The sequence below is a fragment of the Phacochoerus africanus genome, chromosome 1 (genome assembly GCF_016906955.1).
Source record: "Phacochoerus africanus isolate WHEZ1 chromosome 1, ROS_Pafr_v1, whole genome shotgun sequence".
NCBI lineage: Eukaryota > Metazoa > Chordata > Mammalia > Artiodactyla > Suidae > Phacochoerus > Phacochoerus africanus.
This window is the reverse complement of record NC_062544.1, coordinates 103,812,277-103,828,583: the sequence shown is the minus strand read 5'-3', so window position 1 is coordinate 103,828,583 and position 16,307 is coordinate 103,812,277. Positions and strand designations below refer to the sequence as shown.

General features: G+C 55.5%; 1 protein-coding gene across 2 annotated transcripts in view; it reads left to right on the top strand.

The window, feature by feature from the left end:
* Positions 1 to 16,307, top strand: part of SCN5A (sodium voltage-gated channel alpha subunit 5) — a 104,261-nt gene that overhangs the window by 12,506 nt on the left and 75,448 nt on the right. Inside the window, exons 2-5 of one of the 2 annotated variants that reach the window (XM_047770337.1) lie at positions 1,422 to 1,747; positions 4,198 to 4,316; positions 11,789 to 11,878; positions 13,231 to 13,359. In XM_047770337.1, the coding sequence (XP_047626293.1) occupies positions 1,475 to 1,747; positions 4,198 to 4,316; positions 11,789 to 11,878; positions 13,231 to 13,359 (611 nt within the window). In that variant the 5' untranslated portion in view covers positions 1,422 to 1,474. Of the gene's footprint in view, positions 1 to 1,421; positions 1,748 to 4,197; positions 4,317 to 11,788; positions 11,879 to 13,230; positions 13,360 to 16,307 lie in introns of those variants that run through there. The other variant, XM_047770345.1, reaches the window with a different exon arrangement.

The window sequence follows — 16,307 nt, the reverse complement described above, 5'->3', positions numbered from 1 at the left end:
TTTACCTGTCACCTGGCCAAGTGCCTGCTTCTTGATGCTTGGCACCTGGGCCATCTGCGGGGTATGTCAGGGGTTGGGGTGGCAGCCACTTATTGGGGTCTTTGGTGACATGTGTCCCAGGAGTCAGATCAAGGCAAAGCTGGTCTTTGTTGGTAAGGGATTCTGTCCTGGCAGAGATCTCCAACAGGTGCCCAGTCATGCCCGGGTTTGATGTGGTAATTAGCGACACTGCCTCCCCCTTCCAGTGGTGATGGTGGCATCCCAGTCGGGAGCTGAGCCGACCACATCCTGTTTTGGGGAGGCAGTCAGGCACATTCTCTGGCCTCCGTGTCATAGTCAGAGCCTGTTCACACCAGGCCCTGGATCATCCAAGGCCACTGGGGGCCACATTCTCCCGGTTTGGCGTCACATGCGGGTGCCGGCTAGATGTCCTAGTGGTCACCGCAGTCACCACTTTCTGATTCTGCTGTCACTCGGAAGGGGCCCTGGATTGGTCAGACTCAGGGGAGGGGAGGGAGCAGAGGCACGAGGAGTATGGGGTGCTCCATCAGCGTTTCCCATCTCTGGAAGGATGCCTGACTCTGGGGATTTCTTTGAGATCCTCTCGGGGAGCTCTGGGGCAGCTGTGTGTGCCATGACACCTGCAAAGTTGTTACCCAGCTGTTTCCAAAAGCCTGCAGGATTTGCCTGGGTCATGTTCAGATCCGTATGTGCCATCACCTGCCAGATGTCGGCACCTCTGTGCTCCAGGTGAAGTCTAGGCAGCCTCCCCGATGCAGGTGCACAGTGCTGTGGGAAGACCAGGCAGGGTGGCCCCCACCCTCTGGACCCAGCACCTAGGCCAAGGATCTGCCTGGAAAAGAAGCCTAGAGTTTGGGCATTGGCCTAGGAGGCCTCTGATCACCTGTCTAGGGTCCCTGGGTTTCATGCAGAGAAGACAAGCTGAGAGGAAGGACAACGCTTCTAACACCGTTGCCCTCACCCACCTACTCATCATTCCATTGTCCATTTGTTCCAGACCAGCCCTGCCAGAGATCTGGTATAAAAAGATGACCCCTGGTGTGTCTCCTGCAGCCCAGGGCATGTCAGCACCAGTTGTGAGAAATGTCTCAAAATGGGCTTGGTTAAGGAACCAACAGGTGTGAGCGTTTCCTTTTGGATGGAACGAGGCAGCATGAAGGGTCCCCAGTGACCCTTTCACTGGGGCCTCCTTGTATTCAGATGTGCTCACTGGGATGGGAAGGGGAGGAGAGATGCTCCTGAGGTCCCCATGAGTTCCCCACAGCCTGGAGGGCTCTGGGTTTACCTGGGGCAGCATCTTTGTAAGCCATGTCCTTCCCTCCAGTAGTGCAGCTGCCTCCCCCAGCTCAGGCCATCATGCCCCTCAGGCCAGCATCGGCCCCCATGTCTGTGTCTTCCAGCCTCCCCGCAGGCACTGTGAGGACAGCCTGTGCCCCAGAAGCAGGATGAGAAGATGGCAGACTTCCTGTTACCTCGGGGCACCAGCAGCTTCCGCAGGTTCACCCGGGAGTCTCTGGCGGCCATCGAGAAGCGCATGGCGGAGAAGCAGGCCCGAGGCTCGGCTCCCTCGCAGGAGAGCCGCGACGGGCTGCCCGAGGAGGAGGCTCCCCGGCCCCAGCTGGACCTGCAGGCCTCCAAAAAGCTGCCTGATCTCTATGGCAACCCACCCCGAGAGCTCATCGGAGAGCCCCTGGAGGACCTGGACCCCTTCTACAGCACCCAGAAGGTGAGTGCCATCCACCTGACCCTGCTTGCCCTCAGCATCCCTCCCTGTCAGCGGCAGATGGGGAGAGGGCCTCGCTTTCATTCAGGGCTCTCTTTGGGGCCAGCTGCCCTGGGCCTTAGGGGAGTGAGTCATTAGTGATCTGTATTCCAATCACCTTAACTTTGGAGTTCGGGAATAAAAGGCCAGAATTATGCAGCCTGAGATGGTGTGGGTTATGAAAGAAAGGGCTGCTAGGGCTGCCACAGTTGAAATCTTGCCTCATGGAGTGTCTACTTTGGAAATCATGTGTGGTTAGATACATACCCCGTCCCCGCCCCACTTGAGGACTCCTCCTGGTCCTGTGGTGTGTGTGGTTGGAGTCGAGTCCTGCATCCTAAAATGAGTTGAATTAGGGCCCCAGAGCATAGCAGGTGATCCCTCTCCTCCTAACCAGGGACAGTGTGCAGCCCCCACCTCCTGCACCAGAGAACATGCTGAGCATTTGCTGTATCAGGGTTGCTCAGACCAGGGGTCACAGCAGCAGCATCCTCGGCCTTGTGCGCTGGCAGTGGGACCATGACAGCCAGTGGGAAGTCTGAGAGGGGTGGGGAGGGGGTTGCTCTGCCATAGCCCCTCCTGAGTGTAGGGAGAGGAGGTGGCTTTTGTCCACTAGGGCAGAGTAACTCAAGCTTTCCCCAGCACTTCTACCCAGGAGGTAAACTCTCCCACCTGGATTCCTAGCCCTGGCCTCACCTCTCAGGACACGGGGCTCCTGCAGAAGCCTGGTTCCCACCCCAGCTGCCCACACTTTGGGCCTCCCTGTCAGGGGAGGGCAGATTTGAATTTGAGGGAGGCCTTTCTCCAGAAGGTAGGGTGCCAAGGAGGATGGTTTCTGCTCACGTCGCTGCAGTCAGTACCCGGCTGAGGAAGCACTGAGAGGACACGGGGTCGGTGTTCCCAGGGCGAGTGCGACCGCCTGGCGGATATGAGTGTTGTGTGTCAGTGTCACCAGGCTGCTGAGTGTGTGTGTCACTGTGCTTTGAGACTGCATTTAAGAGACGGGGCGTCAGGGCGGGCGTGGTGCACAACTGTCTGTGTGCATGCACGTGTGAGTGCGTGGGCAGAGGGGAAGCCCACCCAGGTCATATACATAAGTTTTCCTCCTCCTGGTTCAAGTGACACAAGGGGGATTAAGGTCGGGGGCTGTGGCCTCAGCTGGGGTCAGAGTTAGATGAGATGTTGGGATTAATCAGGGTGGGTGGGCCTACGTCACGGTTGGTCAGAGCTGGAAGCCAGATTTAGGGTTGGGGTTAAGGCCACAGCTGGGGATGGGTCAACGTTTGAGTGGCGAGTCAAAGTGGCCATGAGGTTGGAGTTAGCTGGGACAGGCAGGAGTCAGGGAAGGGGGACCCAGCTAAGTCGGGGCCTGGGCCGGGCTGGGCTTGGGGGCTGGTGGCACTTGAGCCTAGGAGTCAAGGAAACTCTCTCCTTTCCCTGTGACCAGGCAGGAGTCTGGTCTCTAACCTCTTGTCTCTCCTTGCTGCCCCCTGGCCACACTGCTTGCAGTCCCACGGGGTGACCCAGGCACCACGACAGAACTTTGGGTCCTCATCTTTCTGGTTAACTTGTCTCCCCAGCCCAGATTAAATAGAACCTTATCTCAGCAGCTCAGCCCTGGGAGAAGCCCAGCCCCAGTGCCCTGCCACCTCAGCTGCACCCACTGCAGCCTGGGCAGGGGGGTGGACTGCTGTCTTCAAGGGCAGTGTCTGGCTCAGTTGTCAATTGAGCTCAGCCTCCAGCACCCATCATCCATTCCCATGCCCTGTTGTGTAGATAGAATCTTCTGGAAGCTTGGGGAGCAGGTTTACTCTGGGCTGCATGTGATCCTCTAGGGGAGACACTAGCTTGTGTTCTTTGGGGTCGGTGGGCTCCATCCGTCCTGGGCTCCAGGAGATGGGGTCCCAGGGACAGCTGCTCTCTGCTGGGCTGGGTTCTGCATTTTCCTCATCCCGACTTCTCAGCCAGCAGTCCTCCCTGCTGACGAGATCCCTCACCAGACCCTCACTCCTCGGTGGGCCCAGTGGGGTGGGGAGCACATGAGTCAGAGGGGAGAGGGGAAGGAGGGGCATCATCTGAGTCCTGGCCTCTGCTGTGTCAACAGCTTGGCCAGGATTTTCCAAGGCCCCTTCTGGTTGGGGCTGTAATTTTGAAACAAAACTAAATCCCACCCAACCTGACATCCCCCTAAACGCGATCTCATCCCATGCCAGCCATGGGCGACCCAACAAGAGACCCCTGATCTGCCAAATGCACTGGCTGCCCCTACCCACCTGCTGAGGCCCTCTCCTCTTCCTCTCACCCTACCTCCAGCTGGAGTTCTGGGGCTCTGGCCCAACAGCTCACCCCCAAGAACCTCTCTCTGTAGGGGCCTAGGGGCTGCCATCCAACCTCAAGTGGCTCTCTGTCCACAGACCTTCATCGTGCTGAACAAAGGCAAGACCATCTTCCGGTTCAGTGCCACCAACGCCTTGTACATCCTTAGCCCCTTCCACCCGATCCGGAGAGCGGCCGTGAAGATTCTGGTTCATTCATATCCTTTGCCATCCGTCCCAGCTGTGTGTACACCCTGGGCCCCGCACTGAGGATGGGCAGGGTGCTCAGGGCTGAGGGTGTCATTGATTCCTGGCTGGTCCCCAGACAAACACACCGTCACTGCCGGGAGCTGGTTGGAAATCAGTCTCTCGGATCCCACGCCAGACCTGCCCAGGCAGCGTCTGCCTTCTGACAAGATTCCAGGGGGTCATGGACACATGGAAGTTTGGGAAATTCGGCTCCGATGCTTCAGGAGAGGTACGTCCTAGAAGCTAAGCTGCTGAGGATCCCAGAGGAAACAAGACCAGTCACTGTGCCCTGGCTCTGATCTTGGCTCCACATGTCCCCTCCCACGGCACCCCTTCGGCTTTGCACCTCCCTGCCCACTCACAGGGACCTCAAGCAGCTCGCCAGGGCTCAGCCAAGGAGAAACCACTTCCCAGTGAAGAGGCCTCTGGTTTCTTCACACGTGGGCCTCTTTCGAGGGAGGCAACACTTGCTTTTTGATTAGGTGTTGACGAAATGTTTGCAGTTTCAGAGTATCTCAAAGAACTCTGGTTAGCATTAAATTATATAAACCACAGCCTAAAAAAGCTGCAGGCTGCGGAGGACAGCTGTGGGAGGGCGGCAGTGCAGTAAGGGACCAGGACTGGTCTTGGGCCCTAGGAGGGCCCTGTTCAGGCCAAGCATGGGGTGGGGAAACAGCTGTTCTCTGGGCTTCAGAAAAGGGTCTCCCCACATGGAGCCTTGCAGGGAGGGCAGGTGTCCAGCTGTGGAGGCGCCTGTTACACCGTGAGGGCCTGGGCAGCTTTGCTTTGGCTGCAGCTGGCTAGGCCAGTAATTGAATCAGTGCTGCTGGGCTCATCGGCATGATTAGTAGTGGGGTTGGCGGGCTGCCCAAGAGAGCTCCCCTAGGTCTCCCCTCAGCTCCCCCTCTGGGTGGACCTTTTTTGAGGCCAAGGCGAAGGCCTCATCCATTAACCTCTGGGCAGGACAAGAGACTTCAGGGAAACAGCTGCCCAGTGGAGAGCTGAGTAACTGAGACAGACGCTGACTGCCCCTGCAGGGGTGAGGGGTGCTCCTTCCTGGCTCCACTGTCTGCCCACCTGTGCCCCAGAGCCTGATCCCAACCCCAGGGGCCAATGATGGGGGGCCTCTGGGCCCCCTTTGTCCTCTATACGCAGGCCCTCTCCAGCCCCCTTCTAGCCTTCTCCTGCCTTTCTCGCATGTCTCTGAGGCACATCTATGTCCGGAAACCACCCCCACTCCATGCAGGCTATGCCATAGCATCAGGAGGGTGGTCTCTGAGGTGGGCAGACATTGTGTGGAGGGGCTGTATTCGGGAGGCAGCCTGCCAGCCACAGCTACATTTTGTGAGGCAAGGGTGGTTGCAGATTTAATTTTGAGCCATTCTGCAATGGTTCCCAAGCTCCCTGTAGGTGCCAGGCACTTTGCCCAGCACCCTGGGCTCTCAAGCGAATAAGACCCTGTCCTTGCCCCTTTGGGAATTTGACAGAACCCTAAAAGTGATTAGACAGCCACCAAGGAGGTGGTGTTCCTGCCGGTGTGTGGGCACAGCCTGGTGAGGACCGTGTGGCAGGAGGAAAGGCCAGCCTTCTTCTTGCTCTGAGCCTGTCTCGAGCCTCACTCCAAGGGCGTGGCCTCCCTGAAAGCACGCCTGCTCCCAACTGGGGCTTCTCCTCCAGGTATCTAACCAACCCAGCTCTGTTTGGCAGCCACAGCAGCCCCTTGGGATGCAGATGCAGCCCCAGGGCTCCAGATGCAGCCCCAGGGCTCCTGCAAGGCTGGGCTGTGGGCCAACTGAGGACAGGGGGGCAGGTGGGCCAGGCAGGTGGTGGGGGTGATGGAATTCCTCAGCCTGGCCAGAGGGTCTGTTGAGCTGGGGTTATGAGGCTGCGAGGGGCTGGTTCCACCTGCAGGACCAGCCCTGAGGGCTCTGAGTTGGACCTTGTCCCCAAGGGAAGCTGCCCCAGGGAAGTGGCTGAACATCAGGGAGGCCCTGTGCTGAGCTCTGAGTGCTGCCTTTGACGCTCCACTGCCTGGGGATGGGAGCGCACTGCTGGCCTTCAACAGCGCCCCTTAGCGGGCTCAGAGGGCACTGAGGGAGAGGAAGGGGCCTGGATTCGGGGGTTTGGGAGTAGCCCCTCTGTGTCCTTGAGGCTTGCCATCCAAGTGTGGTACATTAACCCGCAGCGGCAGTAGCATAACAGGGATCTTAGAAGAACTGCCAAATCTCGGGCCCCTCCCTAGAATGTGCATCTTAGGAAGGTCTTTACAATGTGAGCACACACTGCTCTGAGGCAGTCGTTTCCAAATGTCAGTCTGTGAGTGGCACCTGGGAGGTTTGTTAAACATGCAGATGCCTAGCCCTTTCCAGACCACCGTTGCCAGGGTGAGTCCTAGAAATCTACAAACGCTTCAAGTATTTCTCTTTATTTTAATCAGGACATAGTTCACATACCATAAAATTTACCACTTACAGTGTACAATTTGGCAGACTTTAGTATATTCATAATGTTGTGCAACTGTCATCACTGTCTAATTCGAAAACATTTTTATCACCCCAAAAATAAATCCCATGCCCATTAGCTGTCACTATGCATTTCTAATGCATGCAGATTTCAGGTTTTGAATAATCAACTTTCTACTTCTATTTTTTTTTTCATTGTGGTAGAAAACATATAACATAAAGTTGACCATCTTAACCATGTTTTTGGCCATGCCCACAGCATGCAGAAGTTCCTGGCCAGGGATCGAACCCCATGCCACAGCAGCAACCCGAGCCGCTACAGTGACAATGCCAGATCCTTAACCCACTGCCCCACAACAGAATTCCCATCTTAACCTTTTTTTTTTTTTTGGTCTTTTTAAGGCCACACCTGTGCCATATGGAGGTTCCCAGGCTAGAGGTCAAATTAGAGCTGTATACACTGGCTTACGCCACAGCCACAGCAATGCCAGATCCAAGCTGTGTCTGTGGCCTATACCACAGCTCATGGCAATGCCAGATCCTTAACCCACTGAGTGAGGTCAGGGATTGAACCTGCGTGCTCATGGATACTACTCAGATTCATTTTGGCTGAACCACAATGGAAACTCCCCCATCTTAACCATTTTTAAGTGTCCTGTGCAGTCATGTTAACTTTAGGCACATTGTTGTGGCGCAGATGTCTCAGACTTTTTCGTGTTGCAAAACCTGAAACTCTGCACTGATTTTCAACTTCCATTTTTATAGACATTTGAACATTTAAGTCCCCATTGTGCAAAGTTCTACGCCAGGCCCTTTGGAATGGGCAATAGGGTTGTAAAGACAAACTTAAAAAGGGGCAGGAATGCAGCCCCAGCTCTTGAGAAAGAAATCCCGCTCATTTGCACCAATCCCAGTGACTTGGTGGCAAGCACACGATAACTCAGTTTAGCTTTGCTTTGGGCTCCATGCTTGCAGTGCGCCCCTGGGAAGTTGCCTAAAAAGTAAATATGGGCATGTGGAATTTTTTTTTCTGATGTATTTTTGTTATAATCCTGCAGAATGTGTTCCTGTGAGGATTAAATAAAAGAAACCAACAGAACTCCAAATTCCACTGCAGTCACATTCAGAGAGGACGCACGTTCATGGCGAGAAGCATTTTGCCTTCCTGGGTACTCAGGATCTGTTCACAAAATCCTCCCATGTTCTCCTAGCAGATTCAAATGGGCAATCAAACCGTGTGTGTTTGTGTGTGTGTGTGTGTGTTCGTTTAATAGTACAAATATGTGAAAATACTTCCCCTGTTAATTCCCTTCTCTTTGGGAGTTTTTTGCCTCCTTAGGATCTAAAGACAGGCAGCCCCAGTTCCAGGCATTCCCCATAACCCATGCTGCCAGTCCTTGCTGGCATTTTAATCATGAGGCTGGGAGTGGGTGTTTGGGGACAATGACATGACAGAATTAAAGATGTTCCGCTGAGCTTAGCCCTGGAGAGCTGGCCTTTGCCTCTGCCCACACATGAACCCAACTCAGTCATCAGCCTGAAACCACCAGGCAGTGCAAACAGGTGTGTCCTGGCCGGGAGTGTGCTTAACTCAGCTCTTGGTTTTGATTGCGTGCATGGCTCCCCAGGGGACCTGAGGATGCTTGGGCAGAGTGACATGGACCTGTGGCTCGGTCTAGGTAGGAAGAAATCACACACACACACGCACAGGAGTGACTGAGAATAATGGAAGGGCTGGCGTCCTCAAGGTGAAAAGAGTCAGGCAGGGTTTTGAGCAGTCAAGTGGCAGAGCCAGGAATTAGCTTCACCCCACCCTAAGCCACTACTCTGTCTGGAGAAGCCAAAATTCATTCAGGCCACTCCTGTCCTCTCCCACCGTGCGACCCAGGCCCTAGCTGGCAGGACTTAGAAGAGCTGTCTACTCTGGCTCTTGCCTAAGTCCTGATGTTAGAGCTCACTCACCTCTTCTGTGTCCCACCAAGTCCTCCGGTCCAGGAGCCTGCCCACATTGTGGCTGTCTGCCAAGTGGCCTTTTGTCCTCTCTAACAAGAGCTCTGAGGCTTGGCTCCCCCATCAGGGGGTCTCCCCAGTCCTCAGATTCATCGTGACCAGATGGGCTAATTGCTGGGAGAACCCTAGCCAGCCTCTGGTACTTTTCTAAATGCCTCCTCCAGGAAGCCTTCCTGCCCAGCCCAGCCCAAGGTGTGTCTGATTTCTCATAACATCCCATCTGGGGATAGTTCAGCAGTTCAGAGGTCTCCCGGTCTCCCACACAGGGCCATGCACCTATGCTCATGAGAGGTTTGTTTTTTTAAATGACAATTCTCTTCCTCCTCCTGGGTGGTCATCTTGCTAACCCTTCACCCTTTAGTTTTCATCCTGCCTTGTGGGTGGCAGAATCCAGGCGAGGGAGAGCATTCCCACTCGGCAGGTGAAGGCCTGATGCCATGTGACTCACAAAGGCCCTTCACTTTGGAGGTGCCAGAAGGGACCAGGGGCTCTTTGGTGTCATCGTGCAGAGAAGGTAAGGCAGCAGCAGGGCTCAGAGCAGAGGCTGGCATCATCAGGACAGCCAGGCCTCAGAGACCAGCTTTGTACCTACAGTCATTTTCTGTGACTGCAGTAAAATTACCATAAATTTAGTGGCTTAAAACAACATGGATTCTCATCTTACAGTGCTGGAGATCAGAAATGCAAAAATACTCTCACTGGGCTAAAATCAAGGTATGGTGGGGCTGCAATCCTTTTTGGAGGCTCTAGGGGAGAATCTGTTTTCTAGAGGCTACGGGAAAATCCTCGTCTCTGGCCCCCTTCCATTGCCAAAGTCAGCAACAGCTGGTGGAGTCTCTCACAAGCATCATGCTGACTGACGCTTCCCTCTTTCTGGTAGAAGGACCCTGTGATGACATTGGGCCCACCCAGATAATCCCGGATAATCCCCAGATCCTTAATTTAATCACATTGGCAAAGTCCTTTTTGCCATATAAATTAACGTCTATAGTTTCCAGGGATTAGGACGTGGTTGTCTTTGGGGTGGGGTGGGGGGCCTTCTTCTCCCTCCTGTAGCATCCTTCAAGGTAACCTCTTTGTGCCTCAGTTTCCTCGTCTCTAAGATGGAGACAAAGCCCCTACCTCCTGCGCTTTTGGGAGAAGCAAATTAGATAATGGATGCAGAGAGCAGAGCCTGGCATCTAGGAAGGGCCTAGTAAATGCTTGCTCTTAGCATCATTACCTTCATATTTCAGGAATCATCTGATCCTCAGTAGACGGTTTAGCAATAGATCTGTAGGGATGAGTAAAGGCTGATTGAGGGACTTGTTAACTGCCTGTCCGGTGAGGAAGCCTTGGCAGGGAGCCGGGGTGTGAGGAGTGTGTGTGTGTGTGTGTGTGTGTAGAGGAAGGGCTGCCGAGATGGGTATCTAATCCTGCCCTTGAAATCGGGAGAAGGGGATAGGCTTGGCTATGGAGAGCCTCCCCCAGGCAGAGAAAGGGACCCCAGTTCCTGGAACAGTGCCCTCTGGCCAGGGGAATCAAGGCTTCCTGGAGACATGGGCTCTAAGCTGAGCAAATCTGGTTTGGCTGGGGTGGGGGTGGGGTGGTCCCAAAACCTGACTCCTCTCATCTCAGATGAGAAACTGGAGAATTCGTTCGTTATAAACTGGGAGCCGGCTCTGACATGCTGTTGCCTGATTCCCTAGAAGGAGGGCTGAAGGTGTGGAGGGCATTCACATGGATTCCTTGAGACGTCCTCTCTCCCCAGCTGAGGTAGCCCCTGCCAGAAGGCAGCTCAGCCCCAGCTCCAGTCTGACTGTCTCGGGCTCCCCCGCAGGCCTGAGGCTGGACCAGGCTGCGGGGAAAAGGTAGAGCTGTGGTGGGGGAGGAAAGGGGCCACCCCCAGAGCTCAATTACTACAGCTCCTGGGCAGCCCCGGGGAATTGCCCAGCTGGCAGCTGCTGCCCGCCGGGCTGAGGCTGGGGCAGTGTGATGAGCCTGGGGGCAGCCGCAGGGAGTGGGAGGCCCAGCTTCCCTTCTTGGGCTGGGGAGAGGATTTTAAGGGCAGCAGAGTGTCCCAGTTCTGGGTGAGGCCCCGTGGGGGTGCCCTAGCCCACAGGAGGCCCAAGATCTGTCCCTGGCTATTCTGGGACTTGGAGCCAAAGAGTCAGGGAGCAGACAAGGCATGGAGCAGTTCAGTTCAAGGCCAAGGGCCCAGAGGCTGCCTGAGACACAGCCCCAGCATTTGAAGATCTCCCCTTTTGGTGGGGACAGATGGGCACTGCTACTCAGGAAGCCAGGTGTGAGAAAAGAGGGATGCTCAGTGCCCTGGGGGGTGCAGCAAGCAAAGAGTCAGGTCAGGCTGCTGAGAGGGGGTGCTCCTTGCAGGAGAGAAGCAGTGTGCTAGGCAGAGCAGAGGCCAGGAGTGAAGAGCATCTACGAAGGAGGAAGCAGCCTAAGAAGTGGTCCCCTGCCAACCTACGGGGTCAGAGTGTCCTGACAAGGCATACGTATTCTGGCAGAGGTCCTAGTTCAAAAGTAGGCCTGGGCTGCTCCCACAGAAGTGGAGGAGGGAACTGGAGCCCTGTCACCATGGCCTGCCTCTCCCCAAAACAGTGTCCCTCAGGAGTGGTTTATAAATGCTGGTCTCCCTCCAATGTGGCTGAGGACAAGGCTCCCAGGGGGCCTGGGTCAAAACCTCTGAAGTCTAGGCGGCCGGCCCTTCCTCCCTTCCCTCCAGGATGGGCCCAACAGGGGATTCTGCTAAAGGTGCAGATTAGGGTATCTGGTCCTTGTTGGGGCTGTGGAGCAGACTAGGTGTCTGGCCTCAGTGGGGCAGGGCCCTGGTGTCCTGGGAGGTCTCCTGGGAGCCCCTGTCTCCTTGCTCTGGCATCCCTAGCCTGGTGGTGCTGACCCCAGGGGCAGACCCTCCAGTCATGGCGGCCCATCTGGCCCCTGCCCTTGACTTTTCCTTGACCCTGTGCCACTCTCTTCAGCATGCTCATCATGTGCACCATCCTGACCAACTGCGTGTTTATGGCCCAGCACGACCCTCCGCCCTGGACCAAATATGTCGAGTGAGTATCTTCAGGACCTCTCCAGCCAGCCCCTCCCGCCCTGCCTTCACCCTCCCAGACTCAGCCCCAAAGTCACCCCAGAAGAGGGCCAGGGACCGACCCACCTGGGGGTCCTCGGCCCAGCCTTTCCCTGTTTTATTCTTTCCAGTCCTGCCAAGTTCATGCTTTGAGTTGTGCCCTCAGGAGAGGAAGCTCTCCAGGTTGGCGAGGTGGGGGGTTTCTCCCTGATCCACCCTGAAGAGGACTGATGGAATTGGAGAAGGTTCTGAGATAACATGTCTAATAATTTATTAAGCACTTGGTACATGCCAGGCGCTGCCATAGAACAATAAGCAAAGTGTCCTGGAACCCTCACGGCAACCCAATAGGGCAGGTGCAGCCACTGTGACCATTTGACAGATGAGAGACAGAACTGGAAAAGTAACCTCCCCCAGGCCATGCAGTTAGAGGCTGTGGCCACTGGGAGAATGCCATCAGGCCCATCTCTGCCTCAGCACCACCCTCTCCTGCCTCGCTTCCAAATCCTGCCTCCTGTAGCCATCACACAGTTTTAGAAAAAGACATCTGGTCCTTTCTTCCAAAATGAAAGTACCTGACCCACAGGTTCTGAGCAGACCCAAGGCCCTGGTGCATTTGGCTCCTCTTTTTCGGGGGACCAATGAAATGTTGGGACAGTCTCTCTTACCAAAGTGGCTCTCCTGGTGGCACTCCATGTTTGAACAGGATCCAGCAGAGAGTCAGTGGCAGGGTCTGGATCCCCCACTGAGGCCTGGGGAGCAGCATGGGTGTGGCCTCCCTCATCCAGCCCTGTGGGCCCCAGGGGCCATTTGAAATTGCTCAGCCAGGCCCAGGCACAGGGAACAGCCCCCTCCCAGCCTCAAGTGTTAGACCTCAACCCCTTTTCCAAGCCCAAGGTAGACAGCTGTACCCACTTCCCTGTAGGTGCTTGAGGATGGACCAGGCTCCCATTATTGAGGATCCATAAATGAGGGCCAGGCGCCTAACTCTGAGTGTCCTAACTGCCCCTCAGTGGCCACCGCATGCCTGGGTACATGGACCCCCAGGGCTGGGTAAGGAGATAGGGGAGGGGTCTTCTCACACCAAGACAACCAAGAAACTAGATGGAGGGTTCACACAGGCACATGGAAGGCCCATGCGCCATGCTGAGTAAACAGGAAGGTGCCTTAGCTGGCCCAGTGTTTGGAATGAAGCTCCAACCCCCAATCCAGCTCTGCTGGGGGGCTTTGCCGAGAGCCTGATCTGAGGGCCCTCAGGAGGGACGCTGCCCTGGGCTCAGGCCGACCTGGCCTGTGGACCTCGGCCTCCCTGAGAAACCCCCCTGGCCTCCTCAGGTATACCTTCACTGCCATCTACACCTTTGAGTCTCTGGTCAAGATCCTGGCTCGGGGCTTCTGCCTGCATGCGTTCACCTTCCTTCGGGACCCGTGGAACTGGCTGGACTTCAGCGTGATCATCATGGCGTAAGTCCCGCACCGCCATGGTGTGCTGGGTGAGGCCACACTGAGGGACTTGGGTGCCATTCCTGGCACCAGGCTGCCTGGCCTGCTGGTCCTCCCTGCTGAGGCCATATCAGCCCCACAGGTGGCCATAGAGCTGAGCCTGGAGGAAGATGGCCCGGAGGCCCTCACCTCATCCCGGGTGGGAGAGATGGGTTCAGGGTAGCTCAGAAGGCTATGGTGGTCAGGTCCACTGGCTTATTTGTGGTTCCGTGGGAGCTCTGTGCTCAGCAGACTTTGTTAAGACTCAATTTAGCATCCTCTGCCCTTTCTATCAAGGGAAGTCAATATTACAGCCTGAAATATCTGGACCACTATGAATACTGACCTGGATTCCAGGATGATTTAAAGTGCACAAAAGAGAGCAAAGGAGCCTGGAGAAGTGGCCAGGCATCCACAGGTGCGCATGCTAGGCGCCCCAGCGTGGCTGCAGGTGTCCACTCAGACTCTACCTCTGGCAGGATATGAGATACCGGTTACTGACATGATTCAGTGCCTTCTTACAGAGCCGATGGGGGTTTCTTAGCCCCTTAGCCCCATTTTATAGCTGAGAAAGCTGATGCCCCACCTGTAAAATGGAAGGCTGGAGTCAGTGCACAAGCAGCAGGGACATGGTGAGCAAATGTGACCTCGGGCCTGCTCCCGCACTGGCTGAGGCCCTACTTCCTTGTCTGGGAGGAGACCTTTGATGAGGGATTGGGGTGAGGTGTCCCACCCTGGGTGACTCAGGCAATGGATGCCAGATTCTGGTGGGGACAACTGATCAGGACAGGCCTCCCATGCAAGAGTCATGGTCAGGGGCTCAGCCCTCAAAGCCTTTCTGAAAGCCTGGTGTGTTTGGAGAACCCAGTGTGTGCTGGGAGCCACCCCTTGGCAAGGGCAGAGCTGGCAAGGGTTATACTCCCTGCTCTTATGGAGCCTTAGTTTCCCCACTGGTGAAAGGTTGGCATTGGGCTGGGTGGTCTCAGAGGTTCACTTTAACTGCCATTTTCTAGAATTCTCAGGTTTACTAAATCCACCTGCTCATGACAGTCTATGTTCACCCTTGGGAGTGAGCGGCTCTGAGCTCAGCCCTGCGGTGGGAGGGAGAGAGGAAAAGAGGGAAGCTGGACCCTGCTGCTTGGGTTCTCTCAACTGGATGGGGCGCCTGGTGGTCAGAACATGCATTAGCACCTCTATTTCTAGGCACACTGCTTGTGCACTGACCGTTTTACAGGTGGGGAAACTGAAGCTCAGAGAGAGGTACCGCTCATCTCGAATCCAGTGTAGACATAGGCCCAGGCAGAGCTGAGCCAACAAGGGCAAGAGTTGTGGGGCATGGGGGGCAGATTATGCAGCCTTATGGGCTGTGATAAGAGCCAAGGGCAATGGAGCAGAGAGAGGCGTGATCTGACTTACATTCTGGGAAGATTGCCCTGGCTGCCCTGTGGGCAGGACAATGCAGAGGGGTAAGGGCGGAAGTGGCTGAGCAGTTAGGAGACTATTTTATTACCCAGGAGAGAGGGGATGGAGGCTGGGCCCAGGGTCTGAGTGGAGAAGGTGAGAGACATGGTGAGAGTCTAGGTATATTTGAAAGTAGGGCTGACAGGAGACCCCAAGATGTCAGGCTTTTGGCTTGAGCAGCTGAGTGGCTGCTATTACATTTGTTGGCCTGGAGAACGGAGCGAGGAGCAGATCGAACATCCGGTCTGGAATGTGTTAGGTATGAAAGTATCCAGGGTGAGATAGCAAGTCGGCAACTGGATCTTCCAGCCTGGAGTTCAGGAAAGAGGTCCACTCGGGGGTATAAATTTAGAAGCCGCAGGGATACGGATGGTATTTAAAGCCGGGAGACCGGATGAGATCATCTGGGAGTGAGCGTCGCCAGGGAAGGGAAGCCGCCTGGGGACTGTACCCTGGGACGTGCAAACATCCCGAGGTCAGGAGAAAGGAGGATGGAGCGAAGAAACTGGAGGAAATTGCTGGGGAGGGTGGAGGAAAACCAGGAGAGAGCAGTGGTCTGAAAGCCACCGAGGGATGTGACTCAACTAGAAGGAAACCACAAGGAGGCTGAGGGGGGCGAGAACCAAGATGGACCCTTGGAGTCAGTGTAAAGATGGTTGATGACCTTGACCTTGACAAGACGGCTTCCAGGGGAATGGGGGACACACAGCTAATTAGAGAGGGGGACAGGAGGGCTGGTGGAGCAAGTGTACCCACTGGCTTTGTGGGGTTTTCTGTGAAGCAGGACCCAAAGTAGGATGGTGGCCAGAAAGGAGGACTATTAACAAAGGGAGGCATCTTTGCAGGGTGATCAGAATGACCCAGGAGAGAGGGGAAGCTGGTGACTGGGGAAGAGGGTACAATTGCAGGAGCAGAGCCCTTGAGCTGGCACGACAGATGGGAATCCAGGGTCTGGGTGGAGTGTTGGCCTTAAGAGCAGGAAAAGCAGAATTTCAGGTAGCAGTGGAGGTGGATTGATGAAGCGGATGATGAGGGAAGGAATTTCTCTTTTGATTGCTTCTACTTTCTCAGTGGTGAGAAGCAGGGTCATCAGCTGAGAGCAGAGTGGGGAGGCAAGTTTGAGGTATAAGGAGGGAGGGAGGGCTCCATATGTGTCAGAGCAGGGAGACTGCACTGATGGGAATGGGGTAGGATGGCCAGGCCAGGCCCAGGCTCTAAGATGTCCTGTAGGAGGGAGCAGTGTTCCCTGGGCCCCCGAGGGCTTGAAGTCTCAGGAAACGGGCTTCAGCAGGAGGATGCAGCATCTGCCTGAGCCTTTCCTACCTTCCCATCCTGGAACCTGAACAGAACCATGTCATGGCAGCAATACTCCCAGAACCCGGGTCCCTCATGCAATGTCAGGAGCCAGACTTTGGCCTGTCCTCGGCCCATGGCTCTGGGACATGTTCTGAATCCTCTCCCTCCAGCCT